Raw genomic sequence first — 25,611 nt, forward strand, 5'->3', positions numbered from 1 at the left:
GGCAACAGTGACCATGAGATGATTGCTTTCCCCATTTACTGTAAGTCAGGGAAATTGTCCAATAGGGTAGAAATCCATAATTTTAGGAAAGCTGATTTTCACAAACTCAGGAGATTGCTTGGTGAGGCTCTGCAGGACCATAGTCTGATGAGAAAGGGAGTACAAGAAGAGTGGTCGTTCTTCAAGGAAGTGATCCTAAAAGCTCAAAGGAAGTCCATTCCCTTTCACAAGACAGGCAAACAAAAGAGCTGGGAGACCCCCTTGGCTCAAGAGGGAAGTCACGGATATCCTGAAATTAAAATGAGAAGCCTACAAGGGATGGAAGTCAGGAATAACTACCAAAGAGAGGTACTCAGGAACAGCCCGCACCTGTAGGGAGCAGATCAGGACAGCAAAAGCACAAACCAAATACAAATTGGCAACCGGAATCAAGGACAACAAAAAGTCCTTCTTTAGATATGTAGGAAGTTAAAAAAAGAATAAGGGAAGCATAGGGCCCCTGATGAATGAAAAAGGACAGCTGATAACTGACACGCAGGACAAAATCGAACTCCTGAAGGAATACTTCATGTTGGTATTCCACCTGGGTGTTAGCCTGCTTGACAGGATATAGGATAATCAAGGTGGGGGTGACCACCCTCCCATAGTTGGCATAGATCTTGTGGGGGAACACTTAGAAAGGTTAAATATCTACAAGTCAGCAGGACCTAATGAACTACACCCAAGAGTGCTAAAAGAACTGGCTGACGTCATTGCACGGCAAAGTTATTTGAAGACTCATGGCACTTGGGAGAGGTCCCAGAAGACTGGAAAAAGGCCAATGTGGTACCTATCTTTAAGAAAGGGTAAAGGGAGGATCCAGGAAATTACAGGCCAATACATTTCACCTCAATCCCTGGTAAAATCCTGGAGAAAATTTATCAAAGAATCCATTACATATAGACTGAGTGAAGGCAGTATTCTGAAGGATAGCCAACACAGCATCATTACGGGCAAGTCATGCCAGACCAACCTCATTTCCTTCTACAATCAGGTAACTCACCACCTGGATAGGGGAAGTGAGGTTGATGTCATATACCTGGACTTCAAAAATGCCTTTGACCTGTCTCCAAATGTCCTAAGGTTAAATTGGGAAAATACGGCCTCAACTACTTTACGGTCTGGTGGCTAGGTAATTGGCTCTGTGGTAGGACCCCAAGGGGATTGATTGATGAAACTGAGGCATCATAGAGTATTGATTGATGAAACTGAGTCATCATAGCAGAAGGTGACCAGTGGCATCCCTTAGGTTTCAGTACTCAGACCAGTGCTCTTCAACATGTTCATCAATGATTTGGATTTGGGTATTATAAGCAAACTAGCAAACACCAAACTATTGGGGAGCATGGTCATGCTTGAAGACAGGCTGGCAATACAGGGTGACCTGGACAGGTTCATGAGATGGGCAGACCTCAATCTGATGTCATTTAACACAAAGAAATGTAAGATGCTCCATCTGGGAAGAAATAGTCCACAATACAGAGGCTCGGCAGCGCTATGCTTGCCAGCACCACAAGTGAATGAGACCTGGATGTCATGACTGACAACAAAATGAATATGAGCCACCAAAGCAATGCCGTAGCTGGCAGAGTTAATCAAACACTGGCATACATCCACCGAGGCAGGGCTCTTCAATGAGTTTTTCACTTCAGTATTTCTAAGTACTGACCAAGCCAATTCCCCCACCTCGATCATTGACGGATGTCCACATGGCACCAGTCCACCTACCGTTAGTTCTGAAATAGTTAAGGAGCTCCTGGAAGAGCTGGAGGGAGGTGGGCAGCGGGGTCACGCAGGGTTCAGTCCTTGGACCGGTATTATTTAATATTTTCATCAGCAATTTGGACGAGGGCGTGGAGAGCACCCTCTCCAAGTTCACTGATGATACCAAGTTATGGGGCAAAGTTAGTACACTGGAGGGCAGGGAGCAGATTCAGGCCGACCTGTACAGGTTGGACCAATGGGCAGAGAGAAATAGGATGCAATTTAATAAAGATAAATGTAAGGTACTCCACCTGGGAAGGAGGAATCCCCAGCACACCTATAGGTTGGGGAGTGTCCTTCTCAGCAGCTCGGAGGCAGAGAGGGATCATAATTGACTCCAAGATGAACATGAGCCGGCAGTGTAATCAGGCCACCAACAAGGCCAATCGCACCTTGTCATGCATTAGTAGGTGCATGACTAATAGAGCAAAGGAGGTGATGCTCCCCCTCTATGGCGCACTGGTCAGGCCACAGCTGGAGTACTGTGTCCAGTTTTGCGCGCCACACTTCAAGAGGGATGTGGAGAATCTGGAGAGGGTCCAGAGGAGGGCCACTCACATGATTAGTGGCCTTCAGGAAAGACCCTACGGCGGGAGGTTGAGAGAGCTGAATCCCTTCAGCCTTCAGAAGAGACAATTGAGGGGAGATCTTGTGGCCACCTATAAATTTATTAGGGGAGGTCAACGGGGAATAGGGGACGTGCTGTTTACTAAGGCGCCCCAGGGAGTGACTAGTTGAGAGTGGATTTAGGTTAGATATTAGGAAGAATTTTTTCACAGTAAGGGTGACCAGGATCTGGAATGGGCCTCCAAGAGAGGTGGTGCTTTCATCTAGCTTGGATGTCTTCAAGAAGAGGCTAGATAGTCACCTGGCTGGGGTCATCTGACCTCAGTCCTCTTTCCTGCCAGGGGCAGGGGGTCGGACACGATGATCCATTGTGGTCCCTTCTGACTCTACAATCTATGAATCTATAAATCGATGAGGCATCTCGAGCAAGACAAAGGATGTCTTCCTCCTGCTCTACTCAGCATTGGTGAGATGACAGCTAGAGTACTGCATCCAGTTCTGGGCACTGCACTTCAAGAAGGATGCAGAGAAGCTCGAGAGAATCCACAGGAGGGCCACATGCATGATTAGAGGCCTAAAGACCAGGTCATATGAGGAGAGGCTGAAAGACTTGGGACTGTTCAGCCTGGAGAAGAGAAGACTCAGAGGGGACTTGGTGGCAGCCTATAAATATATCAGGGGCATACATCAGGGCTTTAGGGAGTATCTATTCACCAAAGCCCCCCTGGGGGAGGACAAGAAATAATGGTCACAAACTGATTGAAAATTGCTTCAAGCTAGACATAAGGAAAAACTTCTTTACAAGTTGAGTGCCGAGGATTTGGAACAGGCTCCCCCCAGAGGTGGTACAGTCATCCACCCCGGTGATCTTCAGAAAGTGTCTTGACGCCCATCTTGGTGAGATCATCTGATCCCAGCAGTCTTTCCCATCCCAGTTGCACAGAGACTGCACCTGATGATCTGTAAGGTCCCTTCTAGCACCTAACAACTATGAAACCATGATTGAAGTAAAATCAAAAGCTGATATATATATATATATATATTTATTTATTTAAATTAACAACCCAAACATGTTTTAAACTCCTTTTTAAACATTTCTTTTTCTACAACACATACTAAATGACTTATTTTCCAGATTACATTGTTGAAAGTCATGAAGTAACAATGATATCATTGTTCCCTATGAATCTTTTATCCAGTAACTCGCATGTTTGGAGCCATGTAAAAGCCAATTAACTTCACGGGGTAGCTACTGTAATTAAGGGAAAAATTTGGCACATAGTCACTTGCTTTAAACAATTATGCATTGCTAAAGTTCCTTACGAAGGCAGTATACAATGGAGAATGTTCAGGTGAATTCCTAAACCTGGATTTTGGATAATTTCTTTAGTGGTTGTAATTTAGACATCTGATCATATGGACCCATAAAGGAGTGAAATACTGGTGTGACTAGCCAGTCATAATAGACAGCAGATATTGGGCTCCTAGCTGTTAAAGTAATGACACTATCATTGGTGTATTTCATAATCTCAGTATATATCCTGGAGTCCTAAAATCAGTTCATTGCATAACTCTGTTATGTGACTATAGAATAAAGCTTATTTTATAAGGTGTAAGGTTTTATTAAAAGCTTTTTTAAAAGTTTATTTTATAATGTATAAGAACCTTATTTTATATTGACCTGATCAATTGCTAAAGTGGTCATCACTCTGATCAACACTTTTTCTTCATGATATATTCTGCATAAAGATAAATTCGTCCCTTTTTTATTCTGTTTTTAAGGTCATGAATATGTTCATCAGTCTTCAGAAAATAATATTATTCTTTACAGCGTTGATAATGACTATTCAACTATGATTTTGACTAATAGAACAATGGTACGTAACATATCAAAACAAAGTAAAATGCAGTTATTTTTCAAACTTCCACATTGATGCAAATGTAATGTGTCAAATCATTAGTTTATGTCTGTCAGAATCTAATCAACTTCTTTATTTTTCAGAAAAAAGTTAATGCCTCAAATTATGCATTATCAGCTGACAAACAATTTATAGCACTGGAAAGCAATTATACAAAGGTAATTCTTTTAATGTATTGCTTAATCAGATGTGTATCTTTTTACATCTGACATGTTGTAGATTGTGCTAACATATTATTCAACATGAGATGAAGAAGCACTTACAGAAGGTGGGAGGGTGTCAAACTGTTAATGGACTCAGCTTTCTTAAATTAAACTACCCTGCAGTATGCCATGATGTGTGGGCTTAAGGGAAGCACTGAGAGGCAGTGTGTTTCAGAGATAATAACAACATTTTTTTTTGACTGATTTGATTTTTTGCAGTTTTGGCGATATTCTTACACAGCATCATACCACATTTACGATCCTGTGTATGGGTAAGATCTGATTGTCAAATAACTCTCTAATTATGTTCTTGAAAACATTTTTTATTGGAAAGCCCTGTTGTGATAAAAGTCTTGCCCTATTCTGTTCATTGGCTACCTGCCTCTCCTTACTTTGCTCTGTCAAGTTACCTGCTGTTTGCTTGTCAGCTGGTGCAAAGTTCAGAAGTTATTTAAAATCTTCCCATGTTTACAGCAGTCAGTGTTTTGGGTCTGTCTTCTCCAAGTCCTCAATTCTCTGAGTTCTCTGGTCTTCTTTCGTTTCCTTTATTTCCTTTATTAAATTCTCCCTGACCTTATCCTGGATGTTTTAGTCCTCTGTGGTCTTAATACCAGATGTCTCCTTGGCTTTCATTTATGTAAACCTCCCCATTCCTGGCTGATCTAATCTTTGCTTTCCTTAAGACTCTCCAGTGTCCTTAGGCCTTCAGTGATGTTATAATAATTTGTTCTGGGTTTTTAGGAACCTCTTGCCTCCTCCCTAATAACTGATCCTTCTTTTCCTTGGTTCATTCATTTTCTCACCCTCCCTCCCCCACCCCCCAACTTCTCTTTTTCTTTGCACCCTATTTTAAAGGAGGTCCCATGCCTCCTCTCATACTACCCTTGCACGTCATCCCGCAACTGGCAGCATGCCTTGCCTTGCATTGCTGAGCTACCCAAGCTATTCTTTGGGCTGGGGCTGAGGCTCCTGGGTGTACACTGCCAGCAGCTCAGGTATACAATAACTGCTCTTGCCTTTATGCCTTCTACTTTGCTAGCTGCATATAGTGTTATTTGTTAGGAAACTCCCAGGTAGGCACATGGTTCACATTTCCTTAGAATTAGCTTTGATTATAATGTATATGGTACAGTATAGCCAGCGATCTTAGATGGCTCTGTAATATTTGGGCTAAGGCTGACTTTTCAAGCCATGGGATCACATGTTCAAGGGGCTGATTGTCTTGTATTCACAGAAAGTTTGTTAGCATATACAAACAGTTGTGCATATCAATTGTGCATGTCTAACTGCCTGCTTTGTACAGCAAACAAGCTTTCTGACATTAAATTTGTGTTGTTCACAAAACAAAAGCTGTTGGGGAACAGAGTTTTTTGTGCTTTAGTATGACTTTTATACATATGTACAGTCATTTCAACTTTCCTCTTTTTTTTAGTGATTTTATAACAGAAAATCAGCTTCCACATAACATTCAGCACATAGCCTGGTCACCCGTTGGACACAAATTGGTCAGTAAAGCAACTAAGTGCTAGAATAAACTTACTTCTTGATACAATAGCAGAGGTTATTTGCTTCTAGTTGTTGTTTGCATAGGCTCTATGTTTGCAGGCCATTTAACTGTTTATCAAGCATGCTTATGAATAGGAATAATGAAGGTAATAGCTGAAGCTGTCACAGTGGAAGGGGTGGAACCAGAGCAGAATAATCATGTTCTAGGCTTAAGCATGTCTTTTAATCCAGGTCTGAAGCAGTTACCCTAGTATATGTTGACCACAGGATCTACATGGGTGGGATTACATTCAGTATATAATCCTGAAAGGGATGTTTTCCCCCTTTTCACATTCTAAAGTATTGAAGAAGTTGAGGTTCTAGCTGCCAGGATTTATAGGCCCAAAGTGCAACCTCTCTGTTAGATCACTTACATTTCAATAAGGAACATCTGCTAGAATCTAAATATTTAAAAAATGAACACTTCATTGCCAAAATAAATGACTCAGTCCCCGAGTCCATAGGACCTGTTGCACACACAAAGTAGCCTTCTATTTTTCTGTTGGTTCTGCAGCAGCAGTTAACTAAGAATTAGTATTCCTCGGTCCATCCCTACATAGTTGAGAATATTTGTGCACAAATGAATAAATTTAAAAGTCATACACATTTCAATAATTCATGGGAAATCACTAGGAAAATATTTTCCATCTTCTAAGAAATTGCTATATCACTGAAGCTGTAAATTATAACAATTAAGTACATGATGCTTTGTTAATTCCTTTATCAAGAACTTAGATGATAGTATGTAATTAAGATATTTTATTGGTAAAATACTTTAGCTGGCTCCCAAAGCTGATAATGGAGGAAGAGAGACCAAAATAGTGTGGGATGTTCTAGTACAGTAGACTGCATACTTTACCTAAAAGGTTTTAGGGCTGTTCCTTGCTGTCCATTGAAAAAGCAAAGGAGTTAACTTTTTTGTGTTTATTCATCAAATATTTGTAACGTCAACAGACCTAGTTTCTTAGTAAATGATTGTATGATATTTTGCTTTGGAACAATTTTTGCATATCTCAAACTCCCACTGACTTCACTGAAGGTTTGGGATAAGCAAGAGCTGTAAATTTAGTCCCCTTTGTACAAGAATGAGCAAATTACAGTAGTTAAAAAGGGCCAGGCATATCAGCTGTGCATATGCATGCTAACCCACAATAATTCAGTCCTCTTTCACTGAAGGGTAAACTCCCACAGTTTAGCTTTCCTTTACCAGAGGGTAAGAATTACTGCAGAGCACAGTTAAATTCCCCAGACCATTTTAATTCATATCATGTTCATTTGTCCATAACCTAATTTAACAAAAATGAAAAAAACTGTTTCAGATAATGTAAGAGCCTTTATCCACCTCAGCTCTGCCATGTGCCTTTTTGAGCTCAAAGAAGTTTGATTAACGGTTATGTGCACATATTTATGCCCTATACTAGCTGGCACCAGAAGCAGAACTTCCAGAAACTTCACAAAAAAGCCCATTCAAATGAGACTTTTAGTTCTATTGAAAAGATACAAGACTTCAAATGAGTTTCAGTAAGGACTTCAGGCTTTCAGGCATTCGTCCAAAGCAAACCAAACCAAATCATGGAATCCTTTGAGGATCATCTGTGACCTAATATTCTGATGTACATTTTTCCATTCAGTGCCTGTGCTAATTTCCAGTACAGCTAAAGGGAGTTGCATATTAGCATAAAAAATAAATGTAGTGTTTTGTTTATGTTGACAAAAATGATTAACTACTCTAGATTTATAGAACTGAGCTCAGAATATGGCCTTTAATTTGTAATTACTGATATTGGCCCAAATCCCAAGATTCTTACTCAGGCAAAATTGAATAAGGATTTCAATATATGCTCCACTATATGCTTGATTACACTTTTTTATCATTTGTAGAATATAAGCACAATATCGTTGACTGAACAAATCTGATTGTAATATCTTTTTCTATCATTGTACATATTCCTCATGAAACAATTCTCATCTTTAGGTGTATGTGTATCAGAATAATATCTATTTGAAACAAAGCCCAAGAGATCCAGCTATTAAAATAACTAGTGATGGAAAATATAATGAAATATTTAATGGAATTCCTGACTGGGTCTATGAAGGTAAATTCATCCTGAACACTCTGTTAAACAAGTCTAGGTTTGGCCACCAGTTAGATGGGTGGCCAAAGTAGCACCAAAGTGATGTAAGACCATGGGGTCAGTGACTTGATATTAGGCAACCTTCCTTCTGAGTCAGCATCTATCATTATGCCCATGGTATCCTCCTTGGTATCTAAGGGTATTTATACACATGCTCTAGGTGTGTGTGTGGGGGGGAGGGTACTTTATTTAGAGTGGCTCCAAGGGCTGCTCTAATTAAAGCACCCAGAGCATTTCGTGATCAGCGTTTCCGTGTTTAAAAATGGTGGCAGGGGTGCTCATAAACTTGTTCTGGTAAACTTTCAGTGCAAGAAACTGCATTTTTTCAAATTAAATTTTCCCTATAATTTCTCCCTTCCCCTCCTATAAATGTGGTGGTAAATATGTAGAGCCATCAAGATCACTGTTCTTAACTCATTGGTTTGTACTAGATTAGAATAATTGGTCTACGGTAAACATTTTGTTGGTACCAGGAATTTGTAATCAGTCCTAACTTTAGGAAACTAGCATACCATTATTCCTTTTTACAGTAAGACAAGAGAACACCCAAAATTGAGTAGTCATAAATTTAGAATCAGGAATAGACTCATGGATTTATATGAGTCTATTTGCATGCATAATATTATTCATGTTTAAGTGAGGGTTAGATAAACCTTTGTCTGTATTAGTTTAGATAAGGATGATCCTAGTTGAAGCAGGGGATCAGGCTAGATCACCTCCTGAGCTCACTTCTGTCCCTATTAAATGTTGATTTTCTGTTCTTAAATGCTAGAGTAACTTTGCAGTAGGGCTATGTTACTGATCTGGCACAGTTTTCTTCTTGTACTTGGCTGTCTAAACAGCTGGCACTGTATATAATTCTAAGTTTTGCAGTGCTTTAAGTTAGATTATAAAAGATTAGCGGTAACTAACTAATATGTGATTGTTAATTTTTTGCAGAGGAAATGCTTGCAACAAAATATGCTCTATGGTGGTCTCCAAATGGAAAGTACATAGCATATGTACAATTTAATGATACCAATATCCCAATTATTGAATATTCATATTATGGTGAGGAACAATACCCTAGAAAAATCACTATTCCATACCCAAAGGTATGTTGCTTCTTCCCCTCGGCTTGTAAATGCATTGTGATAGCTATTAATATAGAAAAAAAAAACTGAAAACTTCTTTTCAGTGAAGGATAGCAGCGGTTAATTCTGCTCTAGCTTAAAATTAAGTTACAAAAATGAAAGCTTAATCATACGGCTCAAAGTACGCATTATGTAGACCTAATTAAACAAATGGACATAGGCATGTAAGTCATACCTTATTTCACTTAAGGTATCTATTGTTATAATTAATCTCTATATTATAGTGAATGTGCTGTATTAAAAAAATTACTGAGCAATGAGAGAATGTAAAGTCTCAAATTTATATAAATCCTTTGGGGCCACATCCAAGCCCATTAGCTTTATAGGCTTTGGATTAGGCCTAGATTTGTAGCACTGGATTCAGGACAACTATCTTTTTCCTTCAGTCTGCATCTCCCCTGGCTTTAATTGGAGTCCCATGTCATTATCTAGTATGTCTATAATATACACTATACAGGCCTACGCTGCACACAAGAGAGAACAACACATTTTGATGTATTCTCACAAACACTAAGTTTTTCAGTCTAGAAATGTTTTAACCATTACTGTTGTCATCTTGATGCTTGAACTGATGCTAAGTGAAATAATATTAAGCTGAAATGGAGATGCCCTAGATTTATATTTGTTTTTAGTAAGATCAGAATCTGGCCAGTTACCTTCCAGAATACCAGTGTTTCAAAATTCTTAAACTATTTGCTTTCCGAAAAAATATGTTGTTGATTTTCTTTTTAATCTTAGTTTAATCCTCCAGAACTTGATTTGAATAACCTGGTAATACATTTCCTTTGAAGGCTGGGGCTAAAAATCCTACCGTTAGAGTGTTTATTGTAGACACTACTAATCCTGAAGGTTTAGGTCCTAAGGAAGTACCTGTTCCTGCAATGATAGCATCAAGGTAGTGTATTCTCAAATTTGTCTTCTTTTGCTTTGTCTATTTATTTATCTTACTGTTTTTATTTCAAATGTTGGGATCTTTGATTTTATTTTACATTCTCTATAGTGGAGCCTTATATTCATCTACCAGACAAATCTCGTGCTACCCAGAAATTGTAGAGTTTGGCTTTAGTTGTCCATATAATATGTTGTCCATGTGGGTCAAATCCATTACCATTAAAGCCAACGGGAGTTTTGTGATTGTCTTCAAAAGAGGACAACTGGGTCCCTAATGGAAGCATCCATTCAATAGCAACCCTAATTTTTTCTTATTTAATAACCAGCCTTCTTTCTGTTTTCTAGCGATCACTATGTCACTTGGCTTACTTGGGTAACGGATTATCGGATCTGCGTGCAATGGCTAAGAAGAGTCCAGAATTTTTCTGTCTTAGCCATATGTGACTTCAAAGGAAGTTCAAATTCCTGGGACTGCCCAGAGGTACTGAACCTTGATGTATATGCTTAACATTTCTGGAACAACAATAAGAAACTGAGTTGTCCATGCAATGTTTTCAAAGTATAAAAATTTTAAAAATGAAAACAAATATAAAAAAGTATTGATTTCAAAATACTGGTTTAATTTTGCCTTATATCTCAGCCAGGAGATCTCCCCTCAGGTGAAAGGTTGAAGGGGCACCTCTACATGTGCTCCAGGGTGGGGGGTTGTTTTAATTAGATCAGCTTTCAAGAGCTACTCTAATTAAAACACAGAGCGTCTTGTGTATTCAGAATCCCAGATTTTCAAATGGTGCTTTAACTCAAGCTCATTTGATGAGCTTTAGTTAAAGAGTCCCCACCACCATTTTGAAATGCAGGGAAGCTGAATATGTGAGCACTGCAACGTGCTGGAGCGTTCTGAGTAGAACTTTCCAGCAGACTCGATTAAATGATTAATCAAGTCTGCTCTGACACATTCTAATCCAAATGTGTCAAAGCGTGTGAAAAGTGCCTAAGGAGCATAATTAGGAAGTAAATATGCCCAATTTATATGCTATGGAAGCCTGAATTGGGTCCTCAGTTATTTCAATTAGAATAGTTCAAGCAATACGTTTGAAGTTAGGGATGGGAAAACACATATATCTTACAATCAGTTTTATAAAGAAAAACATTTGCCTACTGCATTAAATTAATTTTTATTATTTATAAACAAGTTATACAAAGAACATAGAATTTCAATTTATTCAAATAATTTTACAAGTTCAAGACACTTTTTGTTATTCCAGAACAAAATAACCCGGGTGACTACAAAAGGAATCTAAAGGTGTTTATACATGTGCTTCGGGAGAGGGCGCGTTAATCAGAGTGCCTCTGAGAACTGTTTTAATTAAAGCTCCTGAAGCGTCTCTTGTGTCAGTGTCTCCAAGCTAAAAAATGGTGGCAAAGGTGCTTTAACTAAAGGTCATCAAAAGAGCTTCAGTTAAAGTACCCTCACTGCCATTTTTCATTGTGGGGACACTGATACATGAAACGCTGGAATCTGCTGAGCACAGTAATTACCCCTCTCCAGCAGACTCGATTAATTGAGTCTGCTCTGACGCACTGTAATTACAGCACTTTAGAGCAGCTTTGCTGCTCATGTATAGGCACCCTAAGGTCCCAATTTTTCAGAACAGCTCAACTGAGTTCATTAGAATGATTCATATCTGAAGAGTTACTCCAGTCAATTTGCAAGATCAGAATTGTGCAGGCAACTTTCATTTCAGGAAAGGTCACTTTTTTATTATTGTAAAAGATTTTCTTCAGATTTTCATTGAACTGAATCTCCATGCTGCAGTCAGTTGCATTTGTTCCGAGGACTAAATATTTTAGTTTCTTTAGAAAATCAAAGGGATTTAGATGATAAAGAAGTTTAGGGCTCTGTCTGGCAAGAGGCTAACCACTCTGGCACAGATCCAGCAAAGCACTTAAGCACATGCTTAATTTTCAGCGTGTGACTAATTTTGTGGATTTCAGTAGCTCTACTTATGTGTTTGAAGTTAAGCATGTGCTTGATTGCTTTGTTGGCTCAGGGCCAGCGTGATTGTCATCATGGAGGATTGTGTTTGTAACGCTTGTTTAATTGCATTTCTCTGTGCAGCCCTTAATATATAGTCACTACTGATGCTTCCCTAATATTATATTTATCCAGTGATATAGGGCTTTTATCATATTAAAGTTTGCACAAATGGCCAATTGAAGGAGTGTGAACAGATGGAGTGAAGCATTAGCTCCATTTGCCTTGGAGAAGTGTATCTCTGCATTTCCACTGGCAAAAATACTTCTTTCTTTTTGTCGCTGTTGTTGTTTTTAGATTCTGACAAGAATATAATGTGCAATAGGGGTGCTGCAGTCTAGATGCTTGAAAATGATTTTATATATGTTTTACAAGTAATTTCTAAAGCCCTGGTCCTGTAAACAATTTAACCTATGATTTTTTTTCCAAGAGAAGTCAATTTGACTTCGCTGGAGGTACTCAGAGGGTAATATCAAGCATGTAAAGTGTGCCTTTAGGATTGAAGCCAATGTAAAACACACAGATCTTTACTTAATTTTACACATAATCTCATAGAAGTAAGGAGTTCCATGCATGCTTCAGTGTTTGCAGCATCAGGGCCTTCATTAAACAGAAGCAAATGAATCAGGAATGGAGATACAGCACATTGCTTATATCTGTATGCATCTGGAAGGCTTTCCTGTATAAAGATTGGCCTATTCCATAAATGAAATTTGGAAGTACAGAAATGAAATGCAGATCAGATACTTTTCTTCAAAACTCAAATGTAAACAGCTGAACATTAAGAGGCCCATCTTTGAGCAACTTTATGGCTTATCACAGATGTTCAAAAAGCCCAAGGCAGAATTGATATAAGTTACATGGTTTTCTACCTAATCTACTAGGTTAGATTGGTAGTGAACAGTATACGTGTTAGCCCTCTTGTGTTAGGGGGCACACAGGCTTTCTGCACTGCCCAAGGCCTGCAGGTTGGGGACATTTTTGCATGCCTCCTGGCATGCCCTGTGGGCTCCCCAGGGTGCCCGAGACTGCTGAACACAGTTGAGTGCTCAAGCCACCCTTGATTGGCTGCCAGACATGGGCAACTACACACCCCTCCCCCCTCCTTAGTACTCTGGGACCCTGCAGCTGCAGGCCAAAAAAGCCTTGCAGCACCCCAGGTTCCCATGGTCCAGGTACCTGCCAACAGTGGCTGAGCCACAGAGGTCACAGGTTGCCCCCATCCAGGCCTAGTCCTAATGTTCTGCCCCCTGCCACCTCAACCCACCAGGGGCAAACTGCCCTCACCAGCTTCTGCATGAGGTGGAAGGCCCATGCTGGGGTCCCGGTGGCAGGGGGGCTGGCTCTGTCCACTGAGATGGTTGGGAGCTGGGGTTAGGCTCCATGGGGCTGTGCCTGAACGTGGGAGCATAGCAGTCCCTGGCTGGGTGTACAGGATCCAGATTCAGGCTCCATGGGGCTATTCTCAAGCATGGGGAATAGGGGTTCCTGGCTGGGTGTACAGAAGCCAGGGTCACGCTTCATGAGCTGTGCCCATGCATAGGGACATGGGGGTCCCTGGCTGTGTGTGTGGGAGCCAGGGTCAGACTTCATGGGGCTGTGCCCAAGCACGGGGAAATGGATGTCCCTGGCTGGGTGTGCAGGAGCTAGAGTTGGGCTCTGTGGGGCTATGCCCAAGTGCAGGGGTTCTCTTGGGCTCAGTTTCAGATGTGTAAGTACATCATGGGGTGTTTTGTGATGGGGTGTGGGGCACAGGTCAGGGACATAGGTACCCAGGTTCTGGGGCTTGTACAGGGGACACAGATTACTTCCTTTCCTCCCCCGCCTCCCCATACCTCCCTGCTGCCTGCCTGTCTCCCACCTGTCAGGTGGGAGACAGGCAGGTGGGGTTGAGGGGAAGGTCTTTACTGGCTCTGCTCTGCGAGAGCTCAGGGGTGAGGCCTACTGGGTGCTCGACCAGAGCAGCCAAGTGCAGACCAAGTACCAGCATGCCTCCCTGTGAGGGGAGTGGTTGCAGGGAACTGCAAAGGAGGCTTGGATCCTGAAGGACAGCGATCTAACTTGAATCAATAAGGGATCTAGTATAGAAGTTTGATTCACCAATCTAATCTAAATTGATTACATCTGAGTGCACATTGAACTGGATCTATCTTAGACTGGGTTCCACCATTTTTAGACTGGTCTAGATGCACAAGACATCTGGACGGTTATGAATTTAGATCGATTCCCAGCCACTTAGACTGGTTTATGCATAATGTCTGTATCTGGCTTATACTGAAATTACTTAAAGCACTTCTGGATTAGGCCTTAAATTGTGATCCGATTCCGTGAGATGCTAGTAGACAGAGACAAGCAAAGTTTGCACTGAATGTATTCTCGTACTTGAATACTTACTAGCTTATAAAATCCTGCCACTTAATATTCTACACTTAATAAGAAACAAAAACAAGCTCCTAAATTAATGGTACAACACAGCTCTACACAAAGGCTCCATCTTGCAAGGTGCTGTGCACTCTTTTGTGGTACTGAGTGCCCTTGTTTGCCCTTGGAATCAGGCGGGATTAAGGGTGCACAGCTCTTTTCAGGACTGTGCCACAAGAGGAAAAGGCATAATTTTAACGTTAATATGACTACATTAAGGATGAGAAATGCAAAATGCTTTATTCAGAAAGCATTTTGCAGGGCTCCAGACTGTGAAGAAATGTGTCTTTAAATTAACAGTTTAAAATAACTAATTTATAAAATAAAAAGTCTGAATCTCTTGCAGAATTGTTATTAACCAGTAACTCATTTAGTCCCATCAAACAATGGCATTACTCTCTGCAATGAAAAAGTCATTAGAAAATGTAGGAAATGCACTTGGAACTCTCTAAACCAAACAAAACCTAAAAATGAAAAAGGATCTTTTGGAGATGCCAGTAGAACTGATTAATTCGTACTTGTCCTTTCTAAAGCAGTATAGACCATTTTTTCAAAGTAACCCTGTTAAGGCCTAAATCTGAAATTCCTTGCTAGCATTAGTAGTCCCAAGGTCCCAGATTTTCAAAAGTAAATTCATTTTTGATGCCTGTATTCTGCTTCCTAATTCTTAGTTCTACATCACTGTTGCCCATCTTGAGACATCTTAAAGAGGTGTCATTTGCAGAAAATGTTGAGTACATGCTACCTAAAACTCAGATGTTGTTCAGGCATCTCAGTTTAGTAAGCCCAGACTTGATGCACTCAGAATTATTTGTAAAACTTTGGTCATTAACTTCATGAATATGAGTTAAGTGATGTAATTTACTTCACTGGGACTGCCCACCTGAGTACTTGTGTCTGGGCTCGCGCTGTCCAGTCATGGAGGAGTGTTTTGGCACAGCAGTCGGAGCTGGCATGCCTTGAAGGTATGGATCTCAGTGATCTCAATTACAATGGTACGATTCCAGAATTAGTCCACCAAATTAAATGGGGTGTCTCTGAATTTACATGTATATTAATAAATGAAATCACAATCTGATAGTGTTTAGTTTTCTACACAGGAGAAAATTTGATGTTCCTCAGTGTGAAAGTCTAGCAAATGTTTTCAGCATTCTCTACCGTGCTTCGATATAAATGGCTCCTAAAATTGTATGATTTATAATTAACAGCAGCAATAAAAAGACAGTATGAGATGAGTTCATGTTTATTTTTCAAAAAACACAGTGCATCACCTGAAGTAAATAACCATTGCCTTAATAAAACTAGGGGAAATGTGCCATTTTACATCAACTGAGAATGGGGTTAGCTCACTATTTTAAGATAATTAATTATTCCTGAGAAGATTGATTTCTATTAGTGAAGAAATGTTTTGAGATTAAACATTCATTAATTCAAGCTTTCATTGAAAATACAGTGCACAGTACCACTTTGCATTTTATTTACTTATAATGACAACCACTTAAAAATAATACTTTGTATTATTGTAATACTGCTGCTATAGTCCTATTTATGTCAGATATTCTTCCAAGTTCCCTGGAACTTCTTCTTTGGTCAGTGACTTGAGGTTTAAAAGGATTTCAGTTTTTTTGTATTCATTTTGCAACCTTCATATTTATTTGATGATCTTTCATCTCAGTGAGGGAGTTACGCATTTTCTTATACATCCTAAAGGTTATGTCATTGATTTTGTTTTTCAGAACCAACAGCACATAGAAGAGAGTCAAACAGGATGGACTGGTGGAGTAGGGCTCTTTTTTCTTTTACTTTGATTTCATTAAATGTTTTAGACATTTATTTATCTTCACAGTAATATTTGATCTATGGATAAAGTGGTACCATTTTGAGTCGCACAGAACCTACAACACATGATGCCTTTAACTCTGGGATTTTCAGTGCTACCTAAGGAAGCTTCTTAACTCCCTTAAGCTCGTTTTGCATGTCTCAGCATAAATAATTGTTAGATTTTAGTGAATGGAATCCATAGCAACATAACAAAGAAAGGGCTGAGGCACAGTACTAGGGTAATTCCTGGAAGAATTATGCTGACAGGACAGAGATAAGCCAAGTTTCTCTGATGTCACTGGCAGTATATCCTATTCCTCCAGATGATTTTATAATAGCATAATGTTTCTAGAATGCTTTATGGGATGTTGGTTGTAGTCATGTTGGTCCAGGGACATAGGCACACAAGGTCCTTTGAATAAATGTGATATCTTTTATTAGACCAACTAAATGGTTGGAAAATGTGTTTTCTTTAAGCTTTCAGGCACAAGCACCCTTCTCTCTATGCCTGAAAAAGGGTGTTTGTGCCCGAAAGCTTGCAAAAAACAATTTTTCCAACTATTTAGTTGGTCTAATAAAAGATATTACATTTACCCAAAGAAAAGTACTTTAGTGCTCTTCTTCACCAAGGGAGAAGGCACCTAGGCAAGAAGTGAATAATATGTGGGTAGCTGATATTGCCTAGGAATCACAAATATTTCCAGTGGCACTGAAGCATTCAAATGTCCAAGAAGAACTTATTCATGCCTTGAGAAGCCCACACTCTAAATCCAAAGCAGATAAAGCCTGTAGACATCAAGTTACATTAGTAAGTATATTTCAATCAGATGTAAAATTATACATACATTACTCCTCAAGATTTACCAGTGTGCATTGTGGGGGACATCACACTGTGTCTTGTACTGAGTTTAACTGAAGACTTCCACATTCAGTAAGTGCAGTTCTTTAGTATACAGACATTATTAAAATTAAAACTGCATCCAACAGGATAAGATGCTTTATTTGATCTCTTTCTTCTTACCTCTTCTTTTGGATCAATGATGACAGGTTACTGTAGGAACTTGTGGAAACTCTTCAAAAGAATTTTGCTTTACTTTAGGCATGTCTACATATGCTTTTATGCACGCCTAAACTTAATGTGCATTTGCCCTAAGGCAATTTTAGGCACGTGTCTACACGTGCACGTGCTAAGGCACATTAATGCGGTGTGCGTACTGACTTGGGACTAAAGTTAGTCCCAAGTCAGTCAACATATACAATGTTAATGCACCTTAGCGTGTCTACACATGTGTCAAGGTGCTATAGCTATTTGCACCTAAATTTGATACCTGCTTTTCCAGGTATCAAATTTATGTGCAGATAGCCTAAAATTGCCATTATTAAGACTCATTAAGAGTGTGCACTTGTAGACCCACACCCTTAATGCACCTTTAAAATGGCTAATGCACCTTAAATCAGCATGTATAGACATGCCCTTTACTCCTTAGAAAGACATTATGAATTCCCTTGGCTTAAGGGGATTCATAATGACTTACAGAATAATTTAGCTTTTGTTCATAGGTTCAAATCTAGATTAAGTGTTGGAAAATCATACTATGGGCACGTGTCCTTTTTAAAAATAATAAAAAAATTCATAATTGGCTCCTTTGTTGACAATATAAGCAGAGATACCAAGATTTGATAAACAATTGAGACTGAACTCTGGAGACTGAACAGGGCACAAACACATTGCTGGATCAGTATGGGACAGGTTGGACAATCTCTGCCCAGTGGTGTGCTTGCTCGAAGGATAAGCAGAGGATGTCAGTGTTTAAGTATTTCAGTCCACATTTTTCACTAATTTAATTTTAAAAAATAAAATTCACCAACTCTTACTACTAAGAAGAGAACCTTTAAAAATTGATCAATCCATGCAGACACATGCACAGTCACATACACACGCAAGCTACTCTACTTACGTGCAGTATAGAATGTATGTGCACTGGCAGCCCACATTACCAGTTAAGAAGTGTGACATGACAGTAGAAGCTGTAATGTACACTGTGACAAAAGGGAGGCCAGTGAAATGCTCTGTTGTTGCTTTAAATGTGCAAATTATAAACTGTATATCATACACTGCTAAAAACCTTCTTGTTATCATTGCTTTTGTCTCATCAACAGTTTCTGTTTCTTTCTTTTAGTTTTTTGTTTCAGCACCGCATTTCACTTCTGACAGCAATTCATACTACAAAATTTTCAGTGACAAGAATGGTTATAAACATATTCATTACATCAATGGCTCAGTGGTACGTCAAGCAAAGGATTAGCCTCATTAATTTAATATCTGTTGTAGGTTCCTGAAATAACTCTGTTTTATTGTAATCCATTACTGAATTTATTTTATAGGAAAATGCAATACCAATTACAAGTGGACAATGGGAGGCAATATACATTTTCAGAGTAACAGATGATGCAGTGTAAGTGTTGCTTATGTGATATATGCTGTAAGTAAAAAGGAACCACAGCAGTATTCATTTTTGTAGAGTTCCTTTAGTCTCCAAGACCCTGGTTTGGAGTAGGAGAGAGACATACAACCTGTGTGGAATTTTACAAATAGTTCCAACTATGTACACAAATCAGGGATTTGGCAAAAAACATGGTTATACTTAGCTGTAGTGCAAATCTCCAGTCAGTGTACAAAACCATGATATATTTGTGTGCAGATATAGTTCACATTTTTTGCATACAGTATCTTCCTTTGAATGACCTTTGAAAATCCAAACCTATACTTTTTCATTTTTTTCTAAGCTTCTTTACTAACCAAGTCCTCTAGGCCTCTATTTAGCAAAAAACTAAAGCCCTTGCTAAATTTTAAGTGTATGAGTAATTCTATTACAAAGCAGAATTTAAATGTTTAAAACTGAGTACATGGTTTGCTGAATCTGAGATATATTTATTAATTCAGATTAGCTTTGTATCTCACAGGTGGATCTATATGGTACAAGTAGCAACTAACACATGGAAATTAAATGAAACAACTAACAGTATAGACATGTAACATTTATATTGATATTAAAAGATACCGCTATAAGATAAAATGAGGCAACTCTTATATATGCCTGATTCTTTAGCCATGAAAGTATAGCAAAACTTCTCCAACTTTAACCCTACTACTCAGGGTAAAGTTAGTGTAATTTATAAGCTCATGCAGACCTAACAATTAAAGCTTAATGGCTGATGTGTACTGTAGAGCAGCAGCTCTGGTTTCCCTTTTTAAAGTGGCTAAAATCTACATATGTCCATACTGTAAGTTGCATGCTTCTTTTATCATCTGCTCAAGTTTTGATCAAATCTTTGTTTGGACAAATGAGAAGCTAGTGAGCTTACCTCATTGTTCCAGCACAAGCAAATGCAGAAACTAAACTTTCAGTTAAGCACAACTTGTTGATCAAGGATTTTCTGTTAGGTGCCTGATGCTAACTCCTAAGTTATGACTTCGCATTTATTAACATGTGAATGAATTTACAGATTCTATTCAAGCAATGAATTTGAAGGCTATCCAGGAAGAAGAAATATTTACAAGTAAGGTTTTTATTAATCTTATTTAAAGAAATACCAGATAGGATCTGGATTTATAATATAAAAAAGAGACACTGTACAGACAAGAGAACAGTTTTAAGATCTTTAGAAAGGCTATATCAAGGGGTAGTTCTACACATACATATTAATGTGATGCAATAAACTTTGGGGCATATCACAGTGGAGCTTATTGCTCCTGGGCACCGCATTTACATTTGTGCCTGGGACCACAGCATGTTGAACTGAGTCCGAGCAGCCCCAGCTGGCAGGAGACACAGTGGATCAGCCTGCCATCCCAGGGCTGCTCCAACACTTCTCAATGTGCTGTGGAGGGGCTGGCTAGGGCATGAAGGTGCTTCAGTGTAGGACTAGCTGGCGGGCAATCCTTGCACTGAAGCACCCTCGTGCCCCATCCAGCTGCATCAATTTCTACATGTGCACTGCTGCAGAGTTTAAAAAAAAAAAAAACTCCTCGGCAGGATAGTACTACCCTGCTGTGAAATGCATTAGTTTACTCCAGCCTAATAGCCCTGCACGGGTAGATGCTGAGACATTTACTGCACAGTTAATTAGTCTTCTCTGCAGTAAATATCTCATGTAGACATGTCCAAGGAGTATTTTATTAGAACTTTGATTTGTCTGGTACATTTTATGTGCAGATATTTTTTCCATGAATGTGGGCTATTATACACATTACCCTAGCTGACATGCCCATATTTTTGGAGGGACAAAAATAATTGGGATTAGTGCTATCAACATGGCTTATTTTTAGTTTGGCAAGGTTCTTTAAGTAGATGTGATGTCTTTTATTAGACCAACTGAGTCTAACAAACTCAAATTTGTTACATTCGGTATGAAACATTCCATTTGACCCAAAATGAGAAATTTCTATTTGGTCACCCATAAGGAAAGCAAAAGCAAGAAAGGGTATTTACAAAACTGGCCCTTAATAGCAGTAGTAATGGAAATCATCCAATCATTTATGTGAGACCTGTTATGAAAATACCTGAATGCTGAGATGGTGAGGTGGATGGAGCATCCCCCTGCATGCTCGGTGGTGGACCCAGAAGTACTTCTGGTCCACTGCAGAGTGTGTGGGGCACCTGCTGTGCTCCCCAGCTCAGTGGCTGGTGCCTCCTGGGTCTGGGGGGGCACCCAGGGTCCCCCCATGGCTGATCGCCAAGCCAGGAGGGTGTGGGGGGGGGCCCACCACCAATGACATGGGGGACCCCCCCTGCAATCCCGTGGGACACTCCATCTGCCTCACCATTTCAATATTCATGAGCCATGCCTGGTACCTCGAGGTTCATAGAAAAAACATATAAAGTTGTGCCTATGGCCAAATTGCTGATTCTCCTAATCAGAATTGAATCTTCAGATTCGGATCACTGTCCCATTTAGATTCAGCCAAATCCGAATCTGAAGATTCGATGCCGATTTGGAGAATCAGCAATTCGGCCGTAGACACAGCTTTAAATGTTTTTTCTACATACCTTGAGGTATCAGACGTGGCTTGTGAATGCTGAGATAGTGGGGTGGATGGAGCATCCCACAGGAGCACAGAGGGGCCCCCTGTGTGCTCACTGGCAGACCCGGAAGTGGACCAGAAGTATTTCCAGCCCACTTTTGGGTCCACTGCTGTGTGTGTCGGGGACCCCCCCTCCCCGTGCCCTCCTTGGCTCAATGATTGGCAATGGGAGGAACCCAGGTGCCCCCCCCCCCACATCCAGGAGGCACCAGTCACCAAGCTGGGGGGTGTGGGGAGGGTGCCCATGCACTTCATGGTGGAACTGGGAGTGGACCAGAAGTGCTTCTTGTCCACTTCCAGGTACATTGCTGAGCATGCTGGGGATGCCCCCCAACCCCTTCCCCTGCACTCCCATGGGACACTCCATCTGCCCCAGCATCTCAGCATTCACAAGCTGCCTGGTACCTTGAGATATGTAGAAAAAACATTTAAAGCTGTGTCTATGTTTGAATCATCGAATCTCTCCGAATTGATTTGAAGGGTTCCAATTCAATTTGAAGAGATTAAAGGGTCTCCTGATTTGATTCAGATTCAGAGATTCAGCCACCAAATCGGGCTAAATCTCCGCCAAATTAAATCAGCGACCGAAGCTTCGCACAGCCCTACTAACTATCTCTTTCTAAAATTAGCACATTTAAGTTAAAGCCTCTTCAAAACTATGATCCCAGAAGACTAAGACTATATCTGAAAAATGGACAGAGCTATTGTCTCGAACAGTATTATTTTTTGAAAAAACTGCAAATCACCGATTTAGAAAATGATATCTAAATGTTCAAAATAATATTGTTTTATTTTGTTTTACTGCTGTTATAGAATCAACCTTAGAACAAAGCCTCCAAGGAAGCAATGCATTACTTGTAATCTAAGGAAAGAAAGGTGTCAATATTATACAGCAAGATTCAGTGACAATGCTAAATACTATGCCTTAATCTGTTATGGTATGTATAATATGTTTCTAAGAAGACTCTCAATCATATTTTCAAGGATATATGAGATAGATTATACTGTTTAGAGCAGTCATTCAAACTTGACAGTTGTAAGCAAGGATTGTAAAATGAAAAACTTCAGTGGCAAAAAAATGGGAAAACATGCTTTCTGGCTGAAACTTTTTCATGTTTTTCAATATAAACTTTGAAGAAATGTGAACAGCTTTTTGACAGAACACATTTGTCAAAATCTTTAAAAGAGAAAAACAAAATTTTATCCAATGAACTGAAATGGTCCCCAAAGACTGAGCGCAAAATCATGATGTTACTAAAGAAGGACCAAGGACCCCAAGTTTTTGTTTTAACCAGTGAGCTATACGTTTGATTCCAATACAGATCACTACATTCAGAAGTGGCAGGCACAGAAGCAGTTCCCACTGCAGTCAGTAGGAATTATACCAGGGCAAAATTTGTCTCAGAAAGCACTGAAAATTTTCTCAGTAATACAGTTTTTAATGACAAATGTAAAATGTCTGGAAACAAATTCAGTGAGCCATGAGGATAAGCCTGACACAATTGACACAGCTTTGAAAGAAGCAAAGTGAAATCTTGGCCCTATTAAAGTAAACAGATGGAAGTTTTGCAATTGATTTCAATTATCTAGGTATACAGCCATTTTCAGAGCATTAAAAAAAATGAACAGTAAAGTCACAGTATAAACATTCAAAGAGGAAATATATACATTTCTTGCTTTACCTATCCTGTGAATAGTTTACCATCTTTCAAGGTCTGAATTGGATGTTTAGCTATACAAATTCAGCCCCCGCTAAGCAGAGGAGCAAATGTAACAGAATGATAACACCTCTCAATCATTTCTACAAAGAATACTTGATATTGTCGTCACCACACAAAACCCACTCACCTTAGCAAATGCAATGTGACATGTTCTCAGGAGCCTGTTTCACACTGTTAATTCTGGGTTCACCTTATGTAATGGCACCTTTAGATATTAGCTGGATGTCACTTAGTCTAAAGACAAGAAGATCTCTTTGAAAAGTTTAAAGATTACTTTTCTCCCTAGTACTTTACTGCTTGGTAATGGCCAAGACCCCATTTTCCAAGCAGCACTTCTGATGTAACATCTGCATCAAAGACTCCTATGTTACACAGTGGGAACCCTAGAATTATGTAGTGTTGCCTCTCTTTCCACTTCTTTCATTCTCACTCAGCATAGTAAAATGAGTATGCTTTATAATTATATATTTTGTTATTAAATTAAGTTTTCCAGTTTTTCATGAACCCATGGATTTTTCTATTAAAAATATATTTTGCTTATCAGTACATGCTGAAACATGCTTTAGACAGAATAGGAGGGAAGATTGTGGGGATTTTGTTACAAAAAGATGAATAGGAGGTGACTTTGAGTAACAGTGATGATATTTAAATCAACAGCTTTAAGCATCTAAGGGTACCTGTAGACATGCAAGATATCTGCTCCAACATGCTGTAATTACAATGCATTGGAACAGACTCAATTAATTGTGTCTGCAGGAGTGTGTATTCAGCATCCCTGCTCTTCAAAATTATGTTTGGGGAGTTTTAACTGAAGCTGAATACACGAGATGCTGCAGGTGCTTGAGTTAGTGGCTCCCAAGAGCCTCTCTAATTAAAGTGCCCCCTCCCCAACCCACACTGCTGGAGCACAATGAAATCTGTAAATTCTGCTAAATACCTTGGCACAAGGACACAAAAAAGGAAAGGGATGGAGGACATCTAAGTAAATGCATCAATGAGATGACTGAGAAAACCTTCCTTAGATCTATTTTTTCAGCTTCAGCCTGTGTGCAAAATCCAACAGACTAGTACTGTGATGGTTTAACTTAAGTTTACTTTCAGAAATCATTCTTTGCAACCACAAGAGCTAGAGTCTTAAACTACATTTAAAAAAAAAAACGGGGGGGAGGGCTTAGTTTTTGAAGCAACCCTCTACAAATATTTTAAAAAGGAGAAAATATTAATTTATTTAGTGTGGTCATATCATGCATTATGCATAGACTTTAGTAACAGTTATTAATGAATTTATACGTGAAATATTTAAATGTGATATTTACTGTTTGTGAAAGAACAAAAGAAAACTATATGTAAATGTCTGTGCAACAATGTTTGCACTTTTTGCTAGTTTTTATCAGTGATATTTTAATGTTAACTGTACACTTCACCCAGTTTTGTTTCAAAATATAAAAGCCTTTCTCTGTTAACTCTTATAACAGGTCCAGGCATTCCTATTTCCACTCTTTTTGAGACCCAGTATGATAGAGGTACTGAAAATATTCTGTATACTTCTGTCCATTGTTTCTGTCATGAATCTTAAATTAGTAACTCCCATAATATGGTGTTAGGATTAAAAATGAAAATGTTTTTGGCCATATGCTTGAATTAGACTGAATTAAAATAATATCCAATTTTTTCTGAGAGATCACTGTGAAATCTGAATGCCCTGTCTTTTTTTATGCATTATTGTTGAATCCTAATTCACTCACATTGCCAGTGAACTGAAGCTTGGTTAAGCAAGCATAAAATAGAAATGTTTCTGTTCCAATATACCCTGTTATTCAATGGGATTGCAAGATCTCTTTATCCTGTGCAGTTCAACAAAAGTTATGCATTCTAAACATTTTCAAAATTTGGCCCAAAAAGCCATGTTGAGAGCTGTAAAAGATCGTTCAACCTAACATGTTTATTATCAGAATTTATTTGTATTAAATAATTAAGGTCTGTACTAGGTGCTGCACAAACTCAGCGTTCATTTATTTTCTCCTTTTGCAAGGGGCTTAAATGTACTCAGTGCATGAAGCATCTTTATCCTTGCATAAATTGTGACATTTTGTGGTTTGTTGAAGTCAGGCATATTAAGTATCCTTTCTCATTTCCTCAGCAACGCACACAAACTGTATGCAATGGTGAACAGTGTTTCATTATAAATATGTAATTCTCTTAGACTAGATAAAAATGCTTCATGGGATGGACTTTTATCTTTGCTTTTCTTGTGCCTTGACCAGCCAAAGGGCTTCTTAGAAGAAAACACTTTCAAACTGTCTTCTTTTGTCTCTTCAAGCATACTGCTGA

At 39.2% G+C, this 25,611-nt stretch overlaps 1 protein-coding gene across 1 annotated transcript in view; it reads left to right on the plus strand.

Annotated features, from left to right (window-relative positions):
* FAP (fibroblast activation protein alpha) overlaps positions 1–25,611 on the plus strand; it is a 59,711-nt gene that overhangs the window by 9,555 nt on the left and 24,545 nt on the right. Inside the window, exons 4-17 of the mRNA XM_006037449.3 lie at positions 4,153–4,247; positions 4,373–4,447; positions 4,712–4,764; positions 5,925–5,997; positions 8,013–8,133; positions 9,112–9,266; positions 10,097–10,200; positions 10,542–10,677; positions 16,389–16,433; positions 18,654–18,758; positions 18,859–18,929; positions 19,981–20,034; positions 22,373–22,497; positions 24,756–24,803. Of these exons, the coding sequence (XP_006037511.1) occupies positions 4,153–4,247; positions 4,373–4,447; positions 4,712–4,764; positions 5,925–5,997; positions 8,013–8,133; positions 9,112–9,266; positions 10,097–10,200; positions 10,542–10,677; positions 16,389–16,433; positions 18,654–18,758; positions 18,859–18,929; positions 19,981–20,034; positions 22,373–22,497; positions 24,756–24,803 (1,260 nt within the window). The remainder of the gene's footprint in view (positions 1–4,152; positions 4,248–4,372; positions 4,448–4,711; positions 4,765–5,924; positions 5,998–8,012; positions 8,134–9,111; positions 9,267–10,096; positions 10,201–10,541; positions 10,678–16,388; positions 16,434–18,653; positions 18,759–18,858; positions 18,930–19,980; positions 20,035–22,372; positions 22,498–24,755; positions 24,804–25,611) is intronic.

Source organism: Alligator sinensis, unplaced genomic scaffold (assembly GCF_000455745.1).
Source record: "Alligator sinensis unplaced genomic scaffold, ASM45574v1 scaffold1779_1, whole genome shotgun sequence".
In the NCBI taxonomy this organism is placed as follows: Eukaryota; Metazoa; Chordata; order Crocodylia; family Alligatoridae; genus Alligator; species Alligator sinensis.